Genomic DNA, 23,698 nt, shown 5'->3' with positions numbered 1-23,698 from the left:
GCAAGCCGGGAAGATGGCCCTTTGATCGGAGCCTGCTGGTCTTGACCTCAGACTTCAGCCTCCAGAACTGTAAGAGAGGCAGTCTCCATGCTGAAGCCCCCTGCGGCTGTGGCATCTTGTGGTGGCAGCGTTGCTGGCTGAGACCATCCCTAAGGTCTTCCATCTGGAATTCATCTATTCTGAGACCTGTGGTCATTTGCACAAGTCTTGGCCCCTTCTCCTCGTCCAGTTTGATTGGAGCCATTATGTTCAAAGACTGGGAAGGCTTTTCTGTTATACAGGTGGACAGCACTGAGAGAGAGAGAGAAAGAGAGAGAGAGAGAGATTGAGATCATCTGACTCTGGGCCCATGGGCTTTTAAGGCCCTGGGAAGGACTGTGGACTCCCAACCACTCAAGGGCTCTTTGAGGCCGTGTAGAGTTGCCCTGTCTGGTGTTCACCCTTATCCCTAACTTTCTCTCTGCACACAGCACTGTTTCTGGAATCCACCAGGCCCCTCTGGTTTCCCCACCTCTGCCTGTTGACATCCTTAAAGCAGCTTCCCCTGAACGTCACGGGGTGGGGCCTCTGGTCACCCCCACCTCATGAAAGAAAACCTAGAGCTGGGCAGTAGTGAAAGAGGTAAAAGTAAATTTGATTCAGGATTGTTGCAATGGGGAGAAAGGGACCTCGGAATAGAACCGACTGCATTCTGAATGCAGCAGACACGTGGGTGTTTACAGCCCAGGAGCAGTGGGGGGACTGGTGGTGAAAATTCCCCCGAGAACACACAGTGGGGGCGAGGGGAATTCTGCTGGAGGTAGGCAGGGGAGGAGGAATGTGATCAGATACCCAGGGTGGGGGATGCTGGCTACACCGACCCAGAGCAGGATTCTTGCCACAGGTGGGCCCTGCAGAGAGGTGAGGAAGACCAAAGGTGGAGGCCTCACTGGGACGACTCAGCACCATCGCCTTGGGAGCATATGTTCTGTAGCAAGAGCCTCACACTCTTGGCTTTATCTCTGAGCCTGGCCTGCACGTCCTCTGCCTCCAAGCAGGCTTTCTGAGTGGGGAGGCCTTGGGTGAGGCCAGCTTTGTCCCTCACTGATGGCTGTGGGCCATGTTGAAGGGACTAATGACAGGGAGTGTCCCTTCTTGGTCAGCTTGACAAGCAGGCCACAAGGCGCCCTGAGTCCACACATGTGGGTCAGCCTCTCACAGAGTCCTGGAGGCCATAGCGGCCTGGGGAGCTGGAAGGTGAGTGATGAATGAGGCCTTGTCCACAGTTCTTTGCTGAGCTGCCTGAGGCCACATGAGGGGCAGAGAAATGAGCCCTCCATCCCTGGGTGGGGACACTTGGAGCTCCCTTCCCATCTAGGGCACAACCGCCCTCTGAGCACTTCTGTGTGCAGATGCTGGCGTGTGGCTCACGATGACCACAGGGTCCAGCAGAGCCTGGGACACCTTCTGTCTGGACACTGAGCTGCAGGCTGGCAGAGCAGGCAGCAGAACATACATGAGGATGTGTTGACTGCTTACTTTGCTAAGCAGAAAACATTTAAAAATTGTCATCCACTCTCATCATACTTTTGTAAAATTAAAAAATGTACTCACCAAAAATAAAAAAAAAGTTCCACTGCACTTCATCCCGTCCCAAGACCCAGGCCCTCACTTGAACTCCACCAAGCCAGCAGGTGAGGTCAGGTGAAAACAAACAAAACCAAACCCCTAAACCAAGAAAACCTCCTTAAAGTGGCTGGAAATGAGGTGGCATCTCACTTAACGCCTCCTGTGTCCACAGTGATGTCTCCCCACCCTGGTCAGTGCCATCATTTGTTTTGAAATGTGACTGTCGCTTAGCTCAGAGGCCCCTCTGGCCAGCCTGTCCACCCCATTCTCATTCCACCATTGGCGGTGGGAGGGTTTGAGCACCCATCTGGCCCCTTGCACTGGAAACAAGTTACATGTTCAGTTTTCATGAAGTGTTACCTGACGCGCAGCACATCCATTCATGCTGAACCCAGTCATTACTGTCCTGGAGCTGCCCAAACAAGGGCCCTACAGGAATTTATTCTGCCACAGCTCTGGGGGCCAGAAGACAGGAATAAAGGTGGCTCCTCCCGAGGCCTCTCCTGCCTTCCCGTCTTCGGTGGTCCTTAGCTTGCCGACCCATTGCCCTGTCTCTGCCTTCATCTTGGCACTTTCTCTCCAGGTGTCAGAGTCTGTGTCCAAATTTCCCCTTTTATAAGGACACCGGTCATACTGGGCGAGGGACTGTCTCTGACTTCACTGACACTTCATGAAGACCATTTTTGATGAAGACCACATTCTGAGGTACTGGGGTTAGACTTCATTACAGGAGTTTTTTTGGTGGGGAGCGGGGGAGTGCCACAGTTCCACAAGCACTGACTTACAGTAGTAGAGCCTGTGACATATTGTGCTGCCTGTGGACATCCCTGAACACAGGTGAAGCTCCTCCTGCTTTTGAAGTGAAGGTCATTTCCAGACCCTGAGTTGGACATCCAACAATGAAGATGTGTGGGTTTTACTCCCGTGCACTTCTAAAAATACTGTGATCAATTTATTTCAATACAGTTGATTTTCTCTGTAATCCTGGTATCTTGTTCTATGCATGTAAAAACGTGACTCAGACGAAGAGGTCACAGGTGTCCCCAGAGCGCAGGGAAAGAATGGCAAGTACCATGCTGGGCCTGGGCTGGGATGTGACCAGTGTCTTCTGATTCTGAATCCCTCATTCTTTACAGCCTAGCAGCCTGCTGCTAGGCAAAAGGGGACTTTGATCTGCTCTGTCACCTCATCAGCCCACTTAGAATGGAAATAGGAAAAGATTTTAACAGCTAACTGACTGATTTGACAATTAATGAAGTATTGTAGGAGTTGTCACAGTAAACCTCACAGTGTGGCAAGGGTCCTGTCTTGTGTCTCTGGCCACGTGATGCATGAAAGCAGTTGGCAGTGGTTTGATATGGACAGAAAGAACAAACTTTAGATTTTATTCCTGGGCCTGTTCTGTGACGAAATGCACTATGAAAAATGTCAGATTTGGGGTCAAATAAATTTGGGTAATTCTATTATTGTCCCCAAAAGATGTCACCTTTTCAGGAATTTATTTTTAATTAAAGTGATTAAAAATATTAACATGATGATCACACATAGAAAAGTGCACAAATCTTCACTGCGTGACACAATCATTTTTACACATTTCTACATCCATGTAACCACCACTCGGACCAAGAATAGAAAGTATTCAGCTGTCCAGAAAGTTCCTTGTGCCCCCTCCCAGTCAATAATCCCCTACCAAAGACAACCACTGCTCTGACTTCTTCATCATCGGTAAGCTTTGCCTGACTCTACTTCATATGAATGAAATCGCTGTGTGTTCTCCTTCACGCCTTGCTCTTTTTACTCGACACGTCTGTTGGATGGTACATAGTGTATCAATCATTTGTATTTTTTATGGCTGTGTATCATTTCATGTATCCATCCTGCTGTCGATGGAAATTTCTTGGCAACAGTTAACTTGTTTATCAAGTGACAGCCTCTCAGCTCCAAAGTCACCCTTTTTTGAGGACTCTGTGAAAATGGATCTGAGCCTTTCAAATATTTTTCCCTCTGCAATGCAGCCCTTGACACTTGTCAGTGGAAGATGCTGGGGAGGGCTGCAGAGAGACGTTTTCCTTCCTGGTTCAGAGGTACTGGCTTGCGGGCACAGCCCCAGGTCAGCAGCACCCACAGATGGCAGCTTTCCCGGAGACACTCCTTAGTGGTTTTGCAACAGTGCACCTGTGGGTCATGAACAACTCTCCTTAGATCCTAGAGGGCAGATTTCTGGCTCATTCCAGAGAGCGAATTTTAAGCATGTTCGCTGGTGTGGCACCACAGAGACTTCTCTGCCATTTGGTGGCATGACCCTGCCCTTCCAGCAAGGTCCAGCTCTCAAAGTAGGACCCATGGGCTTTTCTTTGGTGTGCGATGTCAGCCCTGGATTCTTTGCATTAAACTTGCTTTTAAATTATTGTGTGTGTTCTCTCTCCTGTTTGGACCCTGATGGCAGAACCGCCTTCAGCAGTCATGAGCCACACTGCTGTAGCTGACTTGGACCATGTGTCTTGGTGGCCAGAAGCCACCAAGCCATTTCTGGTGGGTGTATGTGCAGGAGTGGTTTTCTGGGTCTGGTTGAAGTGGATGCCCCCAAAGGAGGTAAGTGTTCTTCAAAGTGTTTGTCTTAGTTTTTGTGCTTCCCAGCAAGGTGACAAAGATCCAATTCTTTACTTCCTTGCAGCCCTTGGTACCATTTCATGGTTTCATTTAGTCATGGATTTGGGTGGAGTGGTGTTTCATTTGCATTCCCACAATGAGTAATGATGCTAACCTTTCTTGGGCATTTAGCTTTCTGTATCTCTTCTCTGTGTGAAGTCTCTGTTCACAATTCATGTTTTAAAATTGTGGTGTTTTCCTTCTTGCCTTGATGATCTGTAGACATTCTAGACACATTTTGGACAGCAATCCTTTACTGAATGCGTGTTTGGTGAATGTGTTCTAGTCTGTGTCTTGCCATTGTGCTTTCTGCATGGGAGCTTCTGAAGTTCCAGTTATTGACCTTTCCCTTTATGTGTGTGTGGTTATTTTTTGTGGTACTGGAATTTGAACTCAAGACTTTGCACTTGTGAGTCAGAGGCTCTATCACTGAGCCATGCCTCCAGCCTAGGGTGTGCTTCTTGTGTCCCATTTAAAAATAATAATCCTAGTCTAAGATCAGAGAACTTTGTTCCAGAAAGGTATGTTCACCTTCCACCTTTCCATAAGCAATCTGTCTGGCTTTGATTTTTGCACATGGAGTGAAGAAGCAGTCAGGCTCTTCTTTTCCTCCAAATGGATATCGCACCGACCCATCAGTCTGTTAAATCACTCCGCCTGTCACCTCGTTGTGAGGCATTTGTCATTTGTGAGAACCAGTCTCTTAGTGGGTCCGTTTCTGGGCTCTCACTTCTGCTCCATTGATCTATTTGTCCTTGTGCCGGTTCTCTTAGATAATTAAAATGCCCATTTACCTCCGGTAGTAAAGGAGGCGCTGAACTCTGTTATAGATGGGCAGGTAGTCTCTGCTTTCTTGTCACATATCTGTTGCCCACGTCACCAGCCAGGTTAGAAGAATCATCTTGGTGCAATCTGAGTTGCAAGACATGCTGGCTCTGGCCTCCAGACCTCTGCTCACTTTTTTTTCTGGTATATATTCTTTTTTTTTTTATAATTTTTTATTAGGACATATTCATTATACGGGGGAATTCATAGTAAAAATTCGGACTAGGCTTATATTATACATGAGTTACCTTGCTCCCATCGTCTCACCCCTCAGCCCCCTCCCTGTCCCACTTAAAGCAATTGCAAGATGTTTCTTTGTTTTGATCTTCATACAGGTGTATGAAGTCCATCAACTATATACTCTCATGGTAATCTTCTTCCTTCCCCTTCCCCTGCTGCCAGTACCTCCTCCCCTCACACACTGCACCGATTTTACAGTCCTGTCATCATTAATATTTAAGTTGAGGGATTTCTCTGTGGTGTACTGTGGGTATACTTTATTTTGGTCCATTCAACCCTTTCTGTTACTCTCCCTTACCAGCCCTTTACCTCTGGTCCTCCATTTTTCGACAGCTTTCAGTACACATCCTTGTATCCGCTACCATCACAGATGTTGTGTTTTACGATATTACTGATGCTCTCTTCTTCTCTTTTCCTTTTCCTCCTTCCCTGAGTTGGGACATATTCTTGAGGCTCTTGTGCCTGCTGCCCTGCTCAGGTGGCTTCCTACTCTTCAAGACATGGCTCCTCTTCCTCATGCCTTCAGAAGAAACCTTTTGCCACCTCACCAACACAAGATGCCCTTGAAGCATTATTGACTGGCTTCTCAGGAGAGCCAGGACTCCCTGCATGCACTAGTCAGGGTCCTCCAGAGAAATGGGGAATTGGCTCCTGCAATTATGGAGGCTGAGACATCCTAAGGTGTGCAGTCAGCAAGCTGGACACCCAGGACGGCTCCTGTGGTAGTTCCAGTCTGGGTCTAAGAGCTGGAGGGCTAGGAATGCTGATGGTGTAAGTTCTGGTCCAAATGACAGCAACTCACAACCCAAGGAGAGCGAATGCTTCACTCCAAGTCTGAAGGTAGGAAAAGACTGATGTCCCAGCTCAAGCAGTGGAGGAGGAGGAAGTTCCTTTTTTTCCTGGGAGATCAGTCCTTTTGTCCTATCCAGGCCCTCAGCTCAGTGGATGAGGCCCACGTCAGTTGAGATGGTCATACACTCCACTCAGTCTACCAGCTCAAATGCTATTCTCATCCCCAAACACCCTTACAGAAGTAATGTTTGGCCAAACATCTGGGCATCCCATGGCTCAGTCAAGTTGACGCAGAAGGTTAACCATCTCACTGCAATTGCTGTGCAGCCTATGCTGCCTCTAATGGTAATTCTCAGCCCTCGTGTAGTGGGCAAGGAGTTACCAGCCCTGCACAGGTTGGGACAGTGACTGAGGATGTCACTCCACACTGCTGCTCCGATTGCTTAGAAGGGCATTAGGGATGCTCTGCTTGAGCCCATGGGAGATCCATGTTTCATGGTGTCTGGAGCTTATACCATCTGGGTGGAGGGAAATCCTCTTTAAGAAAAAGGGAACAGTGGAGCTGAGTGGCCCTGAGGCTTGGCTTCCTTGGTCTCATAGAGAATGCACCTCATAAAACGTCTTTTTTCTGAGAAGGCCAAGGTCAAGTCTCCAAAGACTGTGTCCACTGGCATTGGGATGGGGTTGGTTGTGGGGAGCTTGTCTCTTCTCTGGCTTTAGGCCACATGTGACCCCAGAATCCACTCCCTGACTTTGTGTCTTATGGAGAGGTATCTCATCTCATCTGTTCCCCTCAGGCTCCTCTCTGCTGCCCGATCTTTTCAATCCCTACAACTTAAAGATGAGGATGGGTATGGTGGCCTAGGGTCACTTGTTTGTGCTGCTGTGCCCACATCTGGGCGGCTCTGAGCAAGTGGTGTCCACTGGTGGTTTCCAAAGCGAGTTGAGTCACTAGGGACACTTGTTAAGTGCAGGTTCCTGGACTCCAGACTGGGATTCTGTATCAGAATCTTGGCAGAACCTGGGTTTTTAACAAGCCTCCTGGGTGATTCTGTTCCTTCCTTGAGTTTGAGAAACTTGGGCGTGTTTGGGCGGTAGGCCTCTGCAGTGCTGTCCATTTTATATTCTAAGTGATGTTCTGTTCTCCAGGCCTGTGTGGTCATGAGAGTCTCCTAAGCCTGTGACAGTGACTCTGTCACTGCAAGTGTTCTGAGGGTAGACCCTAGCCTCCAGGGCTGCACACCATACCCCCTGAGGTTCCTGGGCCTGGAATTCTTACCTCCCTGGTTCCTCTTTGTTACGTCACACTTGACCTTACATCCATCACATGACCACTCCAACCGGCTCTCTTACCCTGGACCTTTCTTGGCCTCGTGTTGGACTTGGCCATTGACTCTTCACACTGGATTTCTTTCCCTTTAGATCCTAGAGATAAATCCCTCCTTCTCCCCACCCAACTTGAATGTAACTTCCTAAACTGTCCCTTTTGGTTTGCCAGTCCTTGGGGTTGTGTGCTTCTGATTTATTTATTTTTTTAAATCTCTGTGGTCTGTAGCCCTAAGTCAGCCTTAAGGCGATGCCGCCTACCTGGCCCAGGGAGAGTCCAGAACCCTCTGTATGCCAGGGCTGTAGTTAGCATGGCAGGATGACTTCCAGGTTTCCTTCAGACAGCCCCTCTCTGCTCTGATGGCTCTAGCTTTGTATGTGCTGTTTGTTCCATTTTGATTCAAAATGTGCCCAGCTCACAGTCCTCTGGGGTATCAGGAGGGGTGTAAGACACACATATCTCTTGCCTTCCTGGCACTGCCTGCCAGAAGCAATCCATGCAGAGGAGCCTGTGGGGCAAGAGGCCAGGAGGGCAGAAGGCCAGGAGGCAGAGATGAGGGAGGGCCTGCTTTTGTTATAACACATGTGCAATACACGTCCACTTCAGTTCTGAGGCTTGGTATTTGGGTCTATGTTGCTCACAGGTTACAGAGCACAGCCTGGGATGCACAGGCTGCTGGGTGAACTGCTGGTTCATTTCTGACTAGCTGGCCAGGTCACTCAGCCCGCCCCATTGTGTCTGGAAGTGGGGCCACTTTGCACCCAGGGCTCATGCTTGATGGCCATTTTGGAGCCTTTGCAGACACACAGTGTTCTAGTCTCTATCTACCTCCTGACTTGCTGGGTGTTTCGCCAAATTCACCTTCAGAGGAAGGTGGTACCTTGGTCCCTTGATCCAGGCTAAGACTTAACCAAGGATGCTTTGTACCTGGGATTCCCAGAATAACTTTGGGTGTTGTTTCTTGGCAACTCCACATCTGGCAGGGAAAATGCTCCAACTGGCCATGGAAACGGGCGACCCCAGGGAGTGCTGGCATTTGTGTGTGACACCTGCTCTGCCTCTACGATGCCAGTGTGCATCTGTGGAGAAGGCACCAGCACGGGTGAGGGGAGCAACCACCCTTGGGAACTGAGATCTGTGTGAAGTGTCTGAGAGAAGGTGCCTTGGGGAGAATGGAAAAGTGACGTTCACTAGTGGGGCAACCCAACTTGTCAAAAAAGACCAAAATGATCCAAGAAGGGAAGCAAAGTGGAAAACACCATCTCTCCGTGGTATTCGGTTTTTGCGTTTCTCTCTAAATGTATCATGGGCAGATTCAGTTTGGTTCTCCAACCCATGAGCTCCATGCCCAGGCCGTGCAGGCAAACACTTTTCAAGGAAAGACGAGAAGTATTCTTGCCTCTATTCTTTCACAGTGGGTCCCCTGAAGTCATAGTGGGCTCCAGCTGCCAGGAACTCCATGTTTTTTTTTTTTAATGGTCAATACTGGGACTTGAACTCAGGGCCTTGTACTTGCTAGGCAGGCGCTCATCCCCTCGAACCACCTCCAGGATTTTTTTGCTTTAGCTATTCTTCTGAGTAGGGTCTCACATTTATGCACAGGACTGCGGTCATCCTATACACGCTTCCAACCTAGCTGGGCTGACAGGTGCATGACACATACCTAGCTTTTATTGGTTGAGAAGGGGTCTTGCAAACCCCTTAAGGACTGGCCTTAAACTACAGTCCTCCTGATCTCCACCTCCTGAGTCGTTGGGATTACAGGAATGTGCTACTGCACCCAGCTTCAGGGCTTAATGAAAGTTTGAGTTACCCCCTTCCCCTTTTTGAGACAAGGTTTTACTATGTAGCACAGGCTAGTCTTAAACTCGACTCCTCCTATCCCAGCCTCCTGAATGCTGGAATTGCAGGTGTGCATTGCCACATTTGGCTTTGAGCTATTTTGAACCATCCAAATAACTCCTCCATCATTTCATTTCACTCTGCCAGTTTCTTTTCTTGTTGGCCCCTCCGTCCTCTCACCCAAGATCATGTTTTGAAGACATAGCTATTGAGTTGGGAATTGATGGATTTCTCCTCTGTGTTAAATTCTTTTTTTCTTTTTTCTTTTATTATTCATATGTGCATACAAGGCTTGGGTCATTTCTCCCCCATGCCCCCACCTCCTCCCTTACCACCCACTCCACCCCCTCCCTCTCCCCCCCCTCAATACCCAGCAGAAACTATTTTGCCCTTATCTCTAATTTTGTTGTAGAGAGAGTATAAGCAATAATAGGAAGGAACAAGGGGTTTTGCTGGTTGAGATAAGGATAGCTATACAGGGCATTGACTCACATTGATTTCCTGTGCGTGGGTGTTACCTTCTAGGTTAATTCTTTTTGATCTAACCTTTTCTCTAGTACCTGTTCCCCTTTTCCTATTGGCCTCAGTTGCTTTTAAGGTATCTGCTTTAGTTTCTCTGCGTTGAGGGCAACAAATGCTAACTAATTTTTTAGGTCTCTTACCTATCCTCACCCCTCCCTTGTGTGCTCTCGCTTTTATCATGTGCTCATAGTCCAATCCCATTGTTGTGTTTGCCCTTGATCTAATGTCCACATATGAGGGAGAACATATGATTTTTGATCTTTTGGGCCAGGCTAACCTCACTCAGAATGATGTTCTCCAATTCCATCCATTTACCAGCGAATGATGACATTTTCTTCTTCTTCATGGCTGCATAAAATTCCATTGTGTGTAGATACCACATTTTCTTAATCCATTCGTCGATGGTGGGGCATCTTGGCTGTTTCCATAACTTGGCTATTGTGAATAGTGCTGCAATAAACATGGGTGTGCAGGTGCCTCTGGAGTAACCTGTGTCACAGTCTTTTGGGTATATCCCCAAGAGTGGTATTGCTGGATCAAATGGTAGATCAATGTCTAGCTTTTTAAGTAGCCTCCAAATTTTTTTCCAGAGTGGTTGTACTAGTCTACATTCCCACCAACAGTGTAAGAGAGTTCCTTTTTCCCCTCATCCTCGCCAACACCTGTTGTTGGTGATGTTGCTGATGATGGCTATTCTAACGGGTGAGGTGGAATCTTAGTGTGGTTTTAATTTGCATTTCCTTTATTGCTAGAGATGGTGAGCATTTTTTCATGTGTTTTTTGGCCATTTGAATTTCTTCTTTTGAGAAAGTTCTGTTTAGTCACTTGCCCATTTCTTTATTGGTTCATTAGTTTTGGGAGAATTTAGCTTTTTAAGTTCCCTATGTATTCTGGTTATCAGTCCTTTGTCTGATGTATAGTTGGCAAATATTTTCTCCCACTCTGTGGGTGTTCTCTTCAGTTTAGAGACCATTCCTTTTGATGAACAGAAGCTTTTTAGTTTTATGAATTCCCATTTATCTATGCTATCTCTTAGTTGCTGTGCTGCTGGGGTTTCATTGAGAAAGTTCTTACCTATACCTACTAACTCCAGAGTATTTCCTACTCTTTCCTGTATCAACTTTAGAGTTTGGGGTCTGATATTAAGATCCTTGATCCATTTTGAGTTAATATTGGTAAAGGGTGATATACATGGATCTAGTTTCAGTTTTTTGCAGACTGCTAACCAGTTTTCCCAGCAGGTTTTGTTGAAGAGGCTGCTATTTCTCCATCGTATATTTTTAGCTCCTTTGTCAAAGACAAGTTGATTATAGTTGTGTGGCTTCATATCTGGGTCCTCTATTCTGTTCCACGGGTCTTCATGTCTGTTTTTGTGCCAGTACCATGCTGTTTTTATTGTTATTGCTTTGTAATATAGTTTGAAGTCAGGTATTGTGATACCTCCTGCATTGTTCTTTTGACTGAGTATTGCCTTGGCTATTCGTGGCCACTTGTGTTTCCATATAAATTTCACGATAGATTTTTCAATCTTGAAAGATTGGTTGATTCTACCAATCCATGAGCATGGGAGATCTCTCCACTTTCTATAGCTTCCTCAATCTCTTTCTTCAGAACTGTATAGTTTTCCTTGTAGAGGTCTTTCACATCTTTTGTTAGGTTTACACCTAGGTATTTGATTTTTTTTGAGTCTATTGTAAATGGAATTGTTTTCATACATTCTTTTTCAGTTTGCTCCTTGTTAGTGTATAGAAATGCTAATGATTTTTCTATGTTGATTTTATATCCTGCTACCTTGCTGTAGCTATCGATGATGTCTAGAAGCTTCTGAGTAGAGTTATTTGGGTCTTTAAGGTATAGGTCATGTCATCTGCAAATAGGGATATTTTGACAGTTTCTTTACCTATTTGTATTCCTTTTATTCCTTCTTCTTGCCTAATTGCTCTGGCTAGGAATTCCAGTACTATGTTGAATAGGAGTGGAGATAGTGGGCATCCTTGTCTGGTTCCTGATTTTAGAGGGAATGGTTTTAGTTTTTCTCTGTTAAGTATAATGCTGGCTGTAGGTTTGTCATCTATAGCTTTTATAATGTTGAGGTACTTTCCTTCTATTCCTAGTTTTCTTAGAACTTTTATCATGAAATGATGTTGGATCTTATCAAAGGCTTTTTCTGCATCTATTGAGATGATCAAGGGGTTTTTGTCTTTGCTACTGTTAATGTGGTTTATTACGTTTATTGATTTTCGTATGTTGAACCACCCCTGCATCCCTGGGATGAAGCCTACTTGGTCGTGGTGAATAATCTTTTTGATGTGTTGTTGAATTCGGTTTGCCATTATTTTGTTGCAGATTTTTGCATCAATGTTCATTAAGGAGATTGGCCTATAGTTCTCCTTTTTGGAGGTGTCTTTGCCTGGTTTTGGGATAAGTGTAATACTGGCTTCATAAAATGTGTTAGGCAGTTTTCCTTCCCTTTCTATTTTGTGGAACAGTTTAAGGAGGGTTGTTATCAGTTCTTCTTTAAAGCTCTGTTAGAATTCAGCAGAGAATCCCTCAGGTCCTGGACTTTTCTTTTTGGGGAGACTCTTGATTGCTGCTTCAATTTCATTTTGTGTTATAGATATTCAGGTGTTTAATGTCCTCTTGGTTCAGTTTTGGATGATCAGAAGTATCTAGAAATCTGTCCATTTCTTTAAGATTTTTGGATTTATTTGAATATAGGTTCTCAAAGTAGTCTCTGATGATTTCCTGGACTTCCATGGTGTTTGTTGTTATCTCCCCTTTTGCATTCCTGATTCTACTAATTTGGGTTTTTTCTCTCCTCATTTTAGTCAGGTTTACCAGGGGTCTATCGATCTTGTTTATTTTTTCAATGAACCAACTTTTTGTTTCCTTAATTCTTTGTATGTTTTTTTTGGTTTCTATTTCATTGATTTCAGCTCTTATTTTTATTATTTCTCTCCTTGTATTTGTTTTGGGATTTGCTTGTTCTTGTTTTTCTAGGAGTTTGAGATGTATCATTAGGTCATTGATTTGGGATCTTTCAGTCTTTTTAATATATGCACTCATGGCTATAAACTTTCCTCTCAGGACTGCCTTAGCTGTGTCCCATAGGTTCTGGTAGGTTGTATTTTCATTTTCATTGACTTCCAGGAACTTTTTAATTTCCTCTTTTATTTCATCGATGATCCATTCTGCATTAAGTAATGAGTTATTTATTTTCCAGTTGTTTGCATGTTTTTTGTCTTTACTTTTGTTGTTGAGTTCTACTTTTACTGCATTGTGACCAGATAGTATGCACGGTATAATTTCTGTTTTCTTATATTTGCTGAGACTTGCTTTGTGCCCTAGGATATGATCTATTTTGGAGAAGGTTCCATGGGCTGCTGAGAAGAATGTGTATTGTGTAGAAGTTGGATGAAATGTTCTGTAGACATCTACTAGGTCCATTTGATCTATTGCATATTTTAGATCTTGGATTTCTTTATTGATTTTTTGTTTGGATGACCTATCTATTGATGATAATGGGGTGTTAAAGTCTCCCACAGCCACTGTGTTGGCGTTTATATATGCTTTTAGGTCTTTCAGGGTATGTTTGATGAAATTGGGTGCATTGACATTGGGTGCATACAGATTGATGATTATTATTTCCTTTTTGTCTATTTCCACTTTTATTAGTATGGAATGTCCTTCTTTATCTCATTTGATCAATGTAGGTTTGAAGTCTACTTTGTCAGAGATAAGTATTGCTACTCCTGCCTGTTTTCGGGGGTCATTGGCTTGGTAAATCTTCTTCCAGCCTTTCATCCTAAGCCTATGCTTATTTCTGTCGGTGAGATGGGTCTCCTGTAAGGAACAAATTGTTGGATCTTCCTTTTTAATCCATTTCATCAAGTGGTGCCTTTTGATGGGTGAATTAAGTCTGTTAACATTAAGCGTTAGTCCTGATAGGTATGTGGTGATTCCTGTCATTTAGTTGTCTTCGTTGTTTGAAGGTTTGATTGTGTGTACCTAAGTTGAAGTTACTCTCTACTGTCTTGCTTTTTCTTTTCCTGTGATTTTGTGCTGCCTGTCCTTTCATGGTTAAGTTGGGTTTCACTTTTTGTGTGCAGAATCCCCTGCAGAATCTTTTGTAGTGGTGGCTTTGTGGTCACATATTGTTTTAGTTTCTGCTTATCATGGAAGACTTTTATTGCTCCATCTATTTTGAATGATAGTTTTGCTGGGTAGCGTATCCTGGGGTTGAAGTTATTTTCACTCAGTGCCCGGAAGATCTCACCCCACGCTCTTCTTGCTTTTAATGTTTCTGTTGAGAAGTCTGCTGTGATTTTGATGGGTTTACCTTTGTATGTTACTTGTTTTTTCTCTCTTACAGCCTTCAATATTCTTTCCTTAGTTTCTGAACTTGTTGTTTTAAGGATGATATGCCGTGGGGTAGTTCCATTTTGATCTGGTCTGTTTGGTGTCCTGGAGGCCTCTTGCATCTGTATGGGAATATCTTTCTCTAGATTTGGGAAATTTTCCGTTATTATTTTGTTGAATACATTATGCATTTCCTTTGCTTGCACCTCTTCTCCTTCTTCAATGCCCATGATTCTCAAGTTTGGTCTTTTGATGGAGTCAGTGAGTTCTTGCATTTTCTTTTCACAGGTCTTGAGGTGTTTAATTAATAGTTCTTTGGTTTTTCCTTTAATTACCATTTCATCTTCAAGTTCTGAGATTCTGTCTTCTATTTGTTCTATTCTGCTGGATTGGCCTTCTGTTTTGTTTTGCAATTCTGTTTCGTTCTTTTTTCTGAGGTTTTCCATATCCTGGGTGGTTTCCTCTTTAATGTTGTCTGTTTTTGTCCTGAGTTCACTTATCTGTTTATTCCTCGTGTTTTCTCTTTCACTTTGGTGTTTATACAGTGCTTCTATGGTTTCCTTTATTTCTTCTTTTGCTTTTTCAAATTCTCTATTTTTGTTGTCTTGGAATTTCTTTAGTGTCTCCTGTACATTTTGGTTGACCCTATCCAGTATCATCTCTATAAAATTCTCATTGAGTACCTGTAGTATGTCTTTTAAATTATTCTTGTGGGCTTCATTGGGTCCTTTGGCATAGTTTATCTTCATTTTGTTGGAGTCTGGATCTGAGTTTCTGTTCTCTTCATTCCCCTCTGGTTCCTGTACTAATTTTTTGTTGTGGGGAAACTGGTTTCCCTGTTTTTTCTGTCTTCCTGTCATTGTCTTTGGTGTTGTTACTGTCCCTGTACTGTGTGCAGTTAAGTATTTTCTAGCTTACAATAATAACAATGGTAATATTTAGAATGGAAGGGTGAGCTGAGATGGAAAGCAAGAAGTTAAAGAAAAGGGGAAAACAAATATACAGACAAGAGGGAGAAAGCAGAGCAAGGTATCAGATAAGAAAGTTTCAAAGGTATAAACAGGGAGCTTTAGTGTACTAATTGACAGTAAGCTGAACAGACATTAGAGAGACAGAGAGGATTGAAAATCAAAAATGAAAAAAATAAAGATAAGAATAAAAATAAAAAATAAGTAAATGAAAGAAATATCTATATATAAAAATGAATTAAAATAAAATGGAAAATAGAAAATTAAAAAAAAAAACCTCCAAGTTCAAATGCAATGAAGTTTCAGTCTTAATAATTTGGGTGTCCATCTCAGTCTCCAATCCTGGAGATGGTGCCTCAGATGTTGTTCTGTAGTTGTCTCATCAAAGGGGACACATAAAATAGAACAAAACTACACACACACACACACAAAACCCCACCAAGTGTCCCAAGTTCAAATGCAATACAGTTTCAGTAAGTTTTTCAGCTTGCAGGTGTAATTCAGTTGTTCTCTCATCAAAGGTAGGGAGAAAAAGAAAAAAAAGAGTCTGGAGACAGGTCTGTGAATGGTATCTGCGGCTGTGGCTTGCCTGCCTGCTGCTGTCAGCCTGCTGTTGCTGGAGGCGTTTTTTATGTAGATCTCAGGGGATGAGCTTAACACTCATCTGGCCCCGCAGGCTTTGTTTGCTCAGAGTTCTCCTGTGCGGGAGCCTCTGCTACAAGCTTTCCCCTTTCCAAGCACACTGGGGGAGATGACACTGCACCTGCTTTCTCAGGCCTGCGTGTTTATTTACAGTTCACGTGGGAGGTGGGTCTTCCCTCCTCTCACCAGCTTTCCCGCTCCTGGTTGCTGGGCATGCGCCCCGCCCCTGCTCCCACCAGAGCCTCTCCGGCCCGCCCGGCTTGTTTATTTACAGTTTATTTACAGTCCTGGGAAGGATTCCCTTCCCCCAATCTTCAGCGCTCAGGGCACCCCATCCTCTTTCCTGCATGTCTTTATTGCTCTTATTGCTTATTACTCAGTTTCTCTTTTTTTCCCCGGGTGGAGGTTGGTCTGTCTGGGGGGCTATGCTGCTCTGGCCCAGGCTTGTCTGTGGGAGTACCGTGGTACCGTGAAGCTCACCTGGTCTGCGTCTTCCCAAGCCATCTGGGCGCCGGCGACTGGCGGCCTGGGGGCCCTCCTGGTTTCTCCGTTTAACGTGAAGTGGAGATGCTCTGCGCAGGCTGGAGGTGTGGAGGGATCAAAGTTATGCCTCTTCTCAGTGATTATGCCTGCAAAGTGTGTCTCCAGTGTCTCTCCAAGATTTCACTATAGGAGGCTCGCTTTCTGCTTCCTCCCTCTAGCCGCCATCTTAGAATCTATCCTGTGTTAAATTCTTGAAGCACCAGCCACAAACTCTGTTAGGTAGGTGAGGTAAGTCATCAGGATAAGCACTGCATTGTAAGTAACTATGAGTTCACCTTGCCTCCTTTCCAGAAGGCTCTGAGGGTGCTGTCTTCACCCATTAGGCCTGACCAGCTTCTCAGAGGTTTGCATATTGTTATTGTTGTGGACAGGTGAATTCCATGGGGAACTTTGTCTCCATTGTACCCATTTCACAAGAGAGAGAAAAATGAGGCTGGGAGTGGGGATCAAATGCTTGCTTAAGATCACAAAGGTTGGTGGCAAAATATGCTACACAGTAAATTGGAAAGACCTGCCAGTAAGGCACGAGTGACTTGAATGCTGTTATTTTCTTCCCTAGTGACTCCTGAGAGGCAGAAGCATCATTTTTGATAAATAAACCAATCCCAGAACATCAGAGTAGAACACAGCTCAGAACGTCGTGTACCAACAGTTCTTTGAAACAAACTCCCTCTCAGCATCTACCCGGAGGCTTAGCTCACAAACTGGATGTTCCCTTACCAGCAAAAAGTGAGTTGTTGTCTTTCCTAATGATGATCCTGAACTTGCCAAGAATAGCAGATATGGGTGGGCAGAAGGTGAAAGAAAATCAGATAGAAGATTTAAAACAAAAATCACAAAAGTCTGAATTCCAAGGTAGCTGCACAAATCAGAGAACTGGACTTGCTTCTCTTTGGGAGTGCTCCCTTAGATCAGAGAAGGCTGCTGCGAGTTCCTGTGTTGCCTTCTAGTCATGTTTTATCACCAGCTGTCAAAGGGCAGAGATGGAGGACCTATTGAGAGACTTGGCCCTGTGTAAAGAATCTGGGGCTCCCATCAGTTAAGGGCTGGCCAGCCATAGAGCAGGATCTGCACCCAGAATCCCTCTGCTCTCTGTCTGGTACCCAGAGTCAAATATGTGGGTGGCCATCTGTGCTGTGTTCAGCCACGGCCCCCTACTTGTGTAGCAGAGAGATGACAGAGTTTCTGAAACATGGGTCTTTTCTTCTGCCCCAGTTATTCCACCATGTGCACTCATACTTTAAAAAAAATCTGATCTTTATTTTAAATGGTCCACATTTATGGGGAACAGTGTGCTGTCTCATTCTATGTACACAGAGTGTGATGGGGTAATCGCTCACATAAGATATCTCCTTAAACATGTATCACTTCCTTGTTTTGAGCACTTTCAGACTCTTCTATCTTTATAAAATGCATAATAGACTGTTGGGAGATGAAGCCACTCACTGTGCCATAGGACACTAGACTTTATTCTTCCTGTCTCTCTGAACTTTTGTACTTGTCCTGCCCTTGTGTTGTGGGGCCTAACCTCTTGAACTTGGTCTTTCAGATGGCTTTTCTGAAGATGAAGCTGATATACACTTGCCTTCTGGTAGTAGGGGCACTCTGTTTATATTTCAGCATGGCTCCTTTTGAAGAAGTGCCATTTATTTTCAAGAAAAAACACGGGGAATTCCTTCAGCTCCCGGATATTGATTGCAGGCAGAATCCCCCCTTCCTTGTCCTTCTGGTGACTTCGTCCCACAAGCAGGTGGCAGCTCGCATGGCCATCCGGAAGACGTGGGGGAGAGAAACGATGGTGAGAGGGAAGCATGTGAGGGCCTTCTTCCTCCTGGGGGCCACGGCTAGCATGGAGGAGATGACGGCGGTGACCCAGGAGAGTCAGCAGCATGGTGACATCATCCAGAAGGACTTCAAGGACGTCTACTTCAACTTGACCCTGAAGACTATGATGGGCATGGAGTGGGTCCACCACTTTTGTCCACAGGCAAGTTTTGTGATGAAAACAGATTCAGACATGTTTGTGAACGTCCACTATCTCACCGAGTTACTGCTGAAGAAAAACAGAACGACGAGATTTTTCACTGGCTACTTAAAGCTCAATGAGTTTCCCATAAGGAACAAGTTGAACAAGTGGTTTGTAAGTAAATTTGAATATCCCTGGGACAAGTACCCGCCATTTTGCTCTGGCACTGGCTATGTCTTTTCCAGTGATGTGGCAAGTGAGGTGTACAACGTGTCTGAAAGTGTTCCCTTCATCAAGCTGGAGGACGTCTTTGTGGGGCTCTGCCTGGCCAAGTTGAAAATCAAACCCGAGGAGCTGCACTCCCAGCGGACATTTTTCCCAGAGGGGTTGCGCTTCTCCACGTGCCGCTTTCGGAAAATTGTGGCCTGTCACTTTGTCACACCCAAAGAGCTGCTCACCTACTGGCAGGCTTTAGAAGGCTCCAGGGAGGAAGATTGTCTGTCTGTCTGAGAAGAGCCCGATGGCACATTGGACAAACTTCAGAAAACCTATGGTGATAGTTCTGAGAAAATTTGGGATGGTGTTGCTGAGAATCTTTGGGGGTAGGGAGGGAGCGAGGAAGAAAGTGAGTAGGACCTTTCACAGTGACTTGTGAAAACTACAGTCACTGGACCCTTGCATGAAGCCCTGAGTAGTTCCTGCTGGCGCCCAAGCAATATCAGGTCCCATTTCTTGAGCAGTGTCACTGTGCTAAGTGTTTGATCCATGCCTCTATTTGCTTGTTTCAAGGCCCAGTAGCAGTGTGACGTGATGGATGTTATCACTCTCGTTTTACAGGTAGTTTAAGCAGCCAAAGACACAGTCATGTGTCCCAAGGCTCACGGCCAGCAGATGACAGAGAGGATGGTGGCCGAGAGAGGCGTGAAGGGAAGCCTTCCAGCTGGCACTCTTCCAGTCCTCTGCTTCTGAGCTCCAAACCTTTGTGCTTCTTAGTGCTTTGGCTGGGATGAATCTCCTCACCCCAGCTCTCTCCCGTCACTGGGATGAGGCATCGGGCCTGGTTGTGCTGGCGATTTGGTATTCAACATACCCTCAAGAACACCCTGGAAGGCGTGCACTCACACAGTGGCTGCAAAAAAGACAAAGCTCCAGGTGGAAATTGGTTTTTATAACTATAACTTCAAGCCACTGCTGAGTCTGACCTGCACACAGACTGACCACACTGCTGATGTCCCCAGGAAGCCTGTTGTCTCTTTGCTATGAATGTCCTGTCTTTGCTGGAGCTCTTCAGGTCCCTGAGTTCAAACTGAAGGGAGGTGGGCATGGCGTGGCCGGTGCAAGAGTCTAGGAGCTTTCCTGGGAGTTCTGTTGGGTCTAAGTCAAGACTCTCTCAAAGAATGGAAGCAAGCCTGGTCCTGGATTCTCCCTGTGTCTGTGGTCCCAGCCTGACCCAGCTCATCAGCACTGAGTTTCCCCATGGCCATGACACAGCTGACTGCTGTGTCTGGAGTTTGACCTTTCATTCTTCCCGCAGTGGTCTGTACGAGTCTGTCTGCAGGGTGGGGTGAAGAACAGGTGCTTCTTGGCAAGGGCTTGTGCCCATTCAGCCAGTCTATGAAAGGTAGTCACACCCTGGATCATGGGAATAGTTGCTTCTTTTTCTTTTCTCCACTTTTTACTTTACCAGACTTTACACTAAGTACTCAGAGAAAAGGCCTCACGCGGCTGTGTAACTTACATACATTGGACCCTAGTTCATTACCTGAACTCAGGAAATGTTATTTGTGGCACAGTGATTAGGATAACATTCAATTGCAAGAGGAGCCTGTTTTGCACAGTGCTTCCTGTGTGTGGTTGGAGCTGTGGCCTTGCAGATGTTTCACCACCCTGGCTGCTCTGAACACACACAGTCATGTCCAGAAGAGCCATACTTCTCAGGTGGAAGAATCAGAGACCGAGAGTCTTCGAGAGCCATGCCCTCGGTTCCTTAGCACGGGCTGCCTCTGATGCTTTGCAGGTGGAGAGGTTTGTCTGGTGGGAGGCCTGGGGCTGTTCAACTGTTTCCCTTGTGTCTGTGGCTGAGGCTGGTCACATCAGTGGCCTCCGTGTGGACAGCTCAGCACCAGCTCACAGCCCTTGGCCACAGAGACAAATGAGGCTAGGAGTAGGTTCCTCCCACCCCTCCACGCGTGCCTAAAGGATGTGCTGCATGACGCTCTTTCCTCCACAATATTTCTTCGGAAATAGTTTTTCTCTAGGGAAGAATTATTTCATGATCTAGCTGGTGAAAGGACCTATGATTTATTCAGTCCTGCCTCCTCTTTTGTGTGGAGACCAGAGAGACCCAGAGGCTGGCCCAACACTGTGCAGCTGGCATGCTGTGGAATGAGAGTCACAGTACAGCCTGTGTCCCCTGACTGAGAGGAAGGCTTTGAGGAAGCGAGAGCTGAGAGGCAAGGAGGCTGTGCTTATTGGTGAAATACAACGTGAACTCCAAACGGGACTGGCAGCAGCCTTTTTGGTTACATGGGGCTTCCCTCACCAGCATGCACAGAGGTTGGTTTGCCAGCAAACACCGTCCACCGGGCACTAAGAGAGGGTTTTCTGCATTCTACCTCACTGAAATGCTCATGTCAGCTCTAGGGGAGGCTGCCATTGATATCCGCCATTTACCGATGAGGAAACTGAGGCAGGCAGAGAGGTAGAACAACTCGCTTGAGGTTACACAACCTAAGACCATGGTGCTGGTATCTGGTGAGGCCTCTTGCTGGACCCTAACATGGGGGAGAGTATCACATGCAACACAGAGTAGGTGTGCCAGCTTGGTCTCTCTTCCTCCTCTTATAAAGCCACTAATGCTATCGTGGGATCCTCACCTCATCTAATCCTAATCACTTCCTGAATGTTCTGACCCCAAATGCCACTAACAGATGACTTTGGAGGTTAAGTTCCAAATGCACGAACTTTTGGGAGACATACTGAAACCACAGGAGCGTCCATAGGGAGGAAGGTAGTTGAGGGAGAAGGGACCCCTTTAAGGAAGCCACCTTCTTGGTACCATGTCGGTATCCCCTGTGTGTGTGTGTGTGTGTGTGTGTGTGTGTGTGTGAGAGAGAGAGAGAGATGAGAGAGGCATATGAATGAATGGACAGGTGCCGCAGGATTCCCCTCGGCCATTGGGGTGAGTGTAGGGGCTGTGAGGTCTCCCCAGTCCTCACTTTTACACAATCATCTGCATACCTATCCTATGACAAGTGTGTGCCACAGGCCAGGTATGGCACCGTGGAAGTGTGAGCTGCTGGGTGGCCTGTCCAAGATTCTCTTAAACTCCAACTTTGAGGAGGAATGAAGTGAAACTGACCCTAGTGCCCTGAGGAAGGAATCTGCGGGATTCACAAGCAGACAGGGCAGGCTGCCCTACAGAGTCCCCCGTGCACAGTTCCAAAGGAAGAATCAGCCTTGGTGGCTCTCCTGGGCTCTCCATCCCGAGTGAGTGGCTCTGTGATGGACTAACAAGCTTGGTTTGCTGTAACTGAGGCTGTGCACCATTTTAAAATAGATGAGGTGTCATCTGTATTTTCTCCACGTCTCTCATTTGGAAGTACTTGCTTTCTTACGACATTTTGTATTAAGAATGAATTTTCAACATTTGCATACGGGACTGGCATTTTAGCCATTTCTGAGCTGTGTCTGTACCAGCAGTCGGGAAGTTTTCTTGGCCTTACTCTTTTCTCTGGCTGAGTCCCTGGCTCAGAGGAGACAACCTTAATTTTCACTTGGGTCCTAAGGGACCTCCCAAGTTGGTGGCCGGCCAGGTGGTTGCTGTCTGTTAGACTGCTGGGCTGATGGTGGATGCCAATGATGCTTCAAACACCAGTTTCTCGGGCTGGATGGCTCAGGTGGTAAGAGCACTTGCTTAGCAAGTGTGAGGCCCTGAGTTCAAACCCCAGTACCAGCAAAAAGTGAAACGAACAAACACCAGTTTCTCGGGCCTCCTTTCCTGATCATTGTTGCTCCTTAGTTTTCTTTCTGTCTGGTTCTTCATGACACAAATGCCCGTATGTGAGCATTAGGAAGTGTTATCATGAGCTGAGAGGTATATTTGAAATAAACTCTCGATCATATCCCTGGGGTGTGAAGGGTCTTCCAGTGTCTGTTAGGATGCAGGTAGAATTTGAAGCTTGCTGCTGCTTGGAACTCATAAACATAAATTTCTGTCTATTCCCCTGCTTTGGAAGTTCAACCCCCAGGAAAGGAGCCCAGAGGTACTTTCATGCTGGCCTTGAAGATGAAGGGTGAAACTGTCCACCCTCAGTGTGGGCAGAAGAAGATGAAATGTATCTGAACAAAAAAAAAAGTATTAATTAACCTAAAATTTTTAAATTAATTAAAAATGTATTCTCAACTTCTCAGCCATAATCAGTTTTTAAAAATTTATATCTATATATATTTACATTTTTGATGTTTTGAGACAGGCTGGCCTCAAAATTGAAATCTGAGTGCTGGGATTACAAACAGGCATGTGCCACCATGGCTGGCAGTCACTTTTAAAAACATGTAGAAAAATTGATTCCCTAGCAAATGTAATTTGGTGATATTGGGGCTTGAACTCAGGGCCTCACACTTGCTAAGCAGGCACTCTGCCACTTGAGCCACTCTGCCAGCCTTTTTTTTGTGTTGGGTATTTTAGAGATAGGGTCTTGTGAACTATTTGCCTGGGCTGGCTTCAAACCTCAATCCTCCTGATCTCTGCTCCCTGAGTAGCTAGGATTACAGGTGTGAGCCACTGTGCCCAGCCCAAATGTAATCCTCTATGTCATGTCGTTTTGTGAGTTTTGGTTCTGGGGATGGAAGCCAGGGCCCTGTATATGCTAGGTGGCTTCATCACCAAGCTACACGTTCCCCAGCCTTGTCATATTGTTCTGTACCATTTTTCTCCCATTGCCATTAACTGGTTTAAAAGATCAGTGCCCCATGCATGCAGAATTTACGTTCTGACTCAGGCCTCCTCATGAATGCATTCCTGGGATGCACCGCCTGGCAATGGTGACCTTCAGTCCCCAACAAATGTAAGCCAAAGAGGCAGCGATACCTTTGCTTGCATTTTGCTCTGGGAAATGTCAGGTGGGGGAGAGATGACTTGCTTTACTTGGCCAGATAAAACATCAAAAAAAAAAAAAATCCATGACTGGAAATCACTTAACCACTGCTGCAGAGACTTTGTGGTCAGATTTTGCAATTAAAGCAAATTTTTATGTCATTGGATGATATTTAAATTGTTATTTCCTCGTATGGTAGAGCAGTCTACCAGAGTCTTATGTCATTGTATTTTGGGAATAGGCACATATACTTATAATTTGTTAGTAAAGGTATTTATCTTTAATAAAAAATTATTAATATAGCATAACACCCTTG

The 23,698-nt window shown here is 45.5% G+C and overlaps 1 protein-coding gene across 2 annotated transcripts in view; it reads left to right on the top strand.

Moving 5' to 3' along the window:
* The window catches only part of B3galt5 (beta-1,3-galactosyltransferase 5), a 49,579-nt gene extending 26,096 nt beyond the window's left edge, over positions 1-23,483 (top strand). For both annotated transcript variants that reach the window (XM_074072626.1, XM_074072625.1), the window contains exons 2-3: positions 16,877-17,046; positions 17,867-23,483. In XM_074072626.1, the coding sequence (XP_073928727.1) occupies positions 17,026-17,046; positions 17,867-18,793 (948 nt within the window). In that variant the 5' untranslated portion in view covers positions 16,877-17,025 and the 3' untranslated portion in view covers positions 18,794-23,483. The remainder of the gene's footprint in view (positions 1-16,876; positions 17,047-17,866) is intronic.
* Positions 23,484-23,698: the final 215 nt, after the last annotated feature.

Source organism: Castor canadensis, chromosome 5, assembly GCF_047511655.1.
Source record: "Castor canadensis chromosome 5, mCasCan1.hap1v2, whole genome shotgun sequence".
NCBI lineage: Eukaryota > Metazoa > Chordata > Mammalia > Rodentia > Castoridae > Castor > Castor canadensis.
The sequence above is the reverse complement of the archived record's forward strand: the minus strand, read 5'-3'. Positions and strand labels throughout refer to the sequence as shown.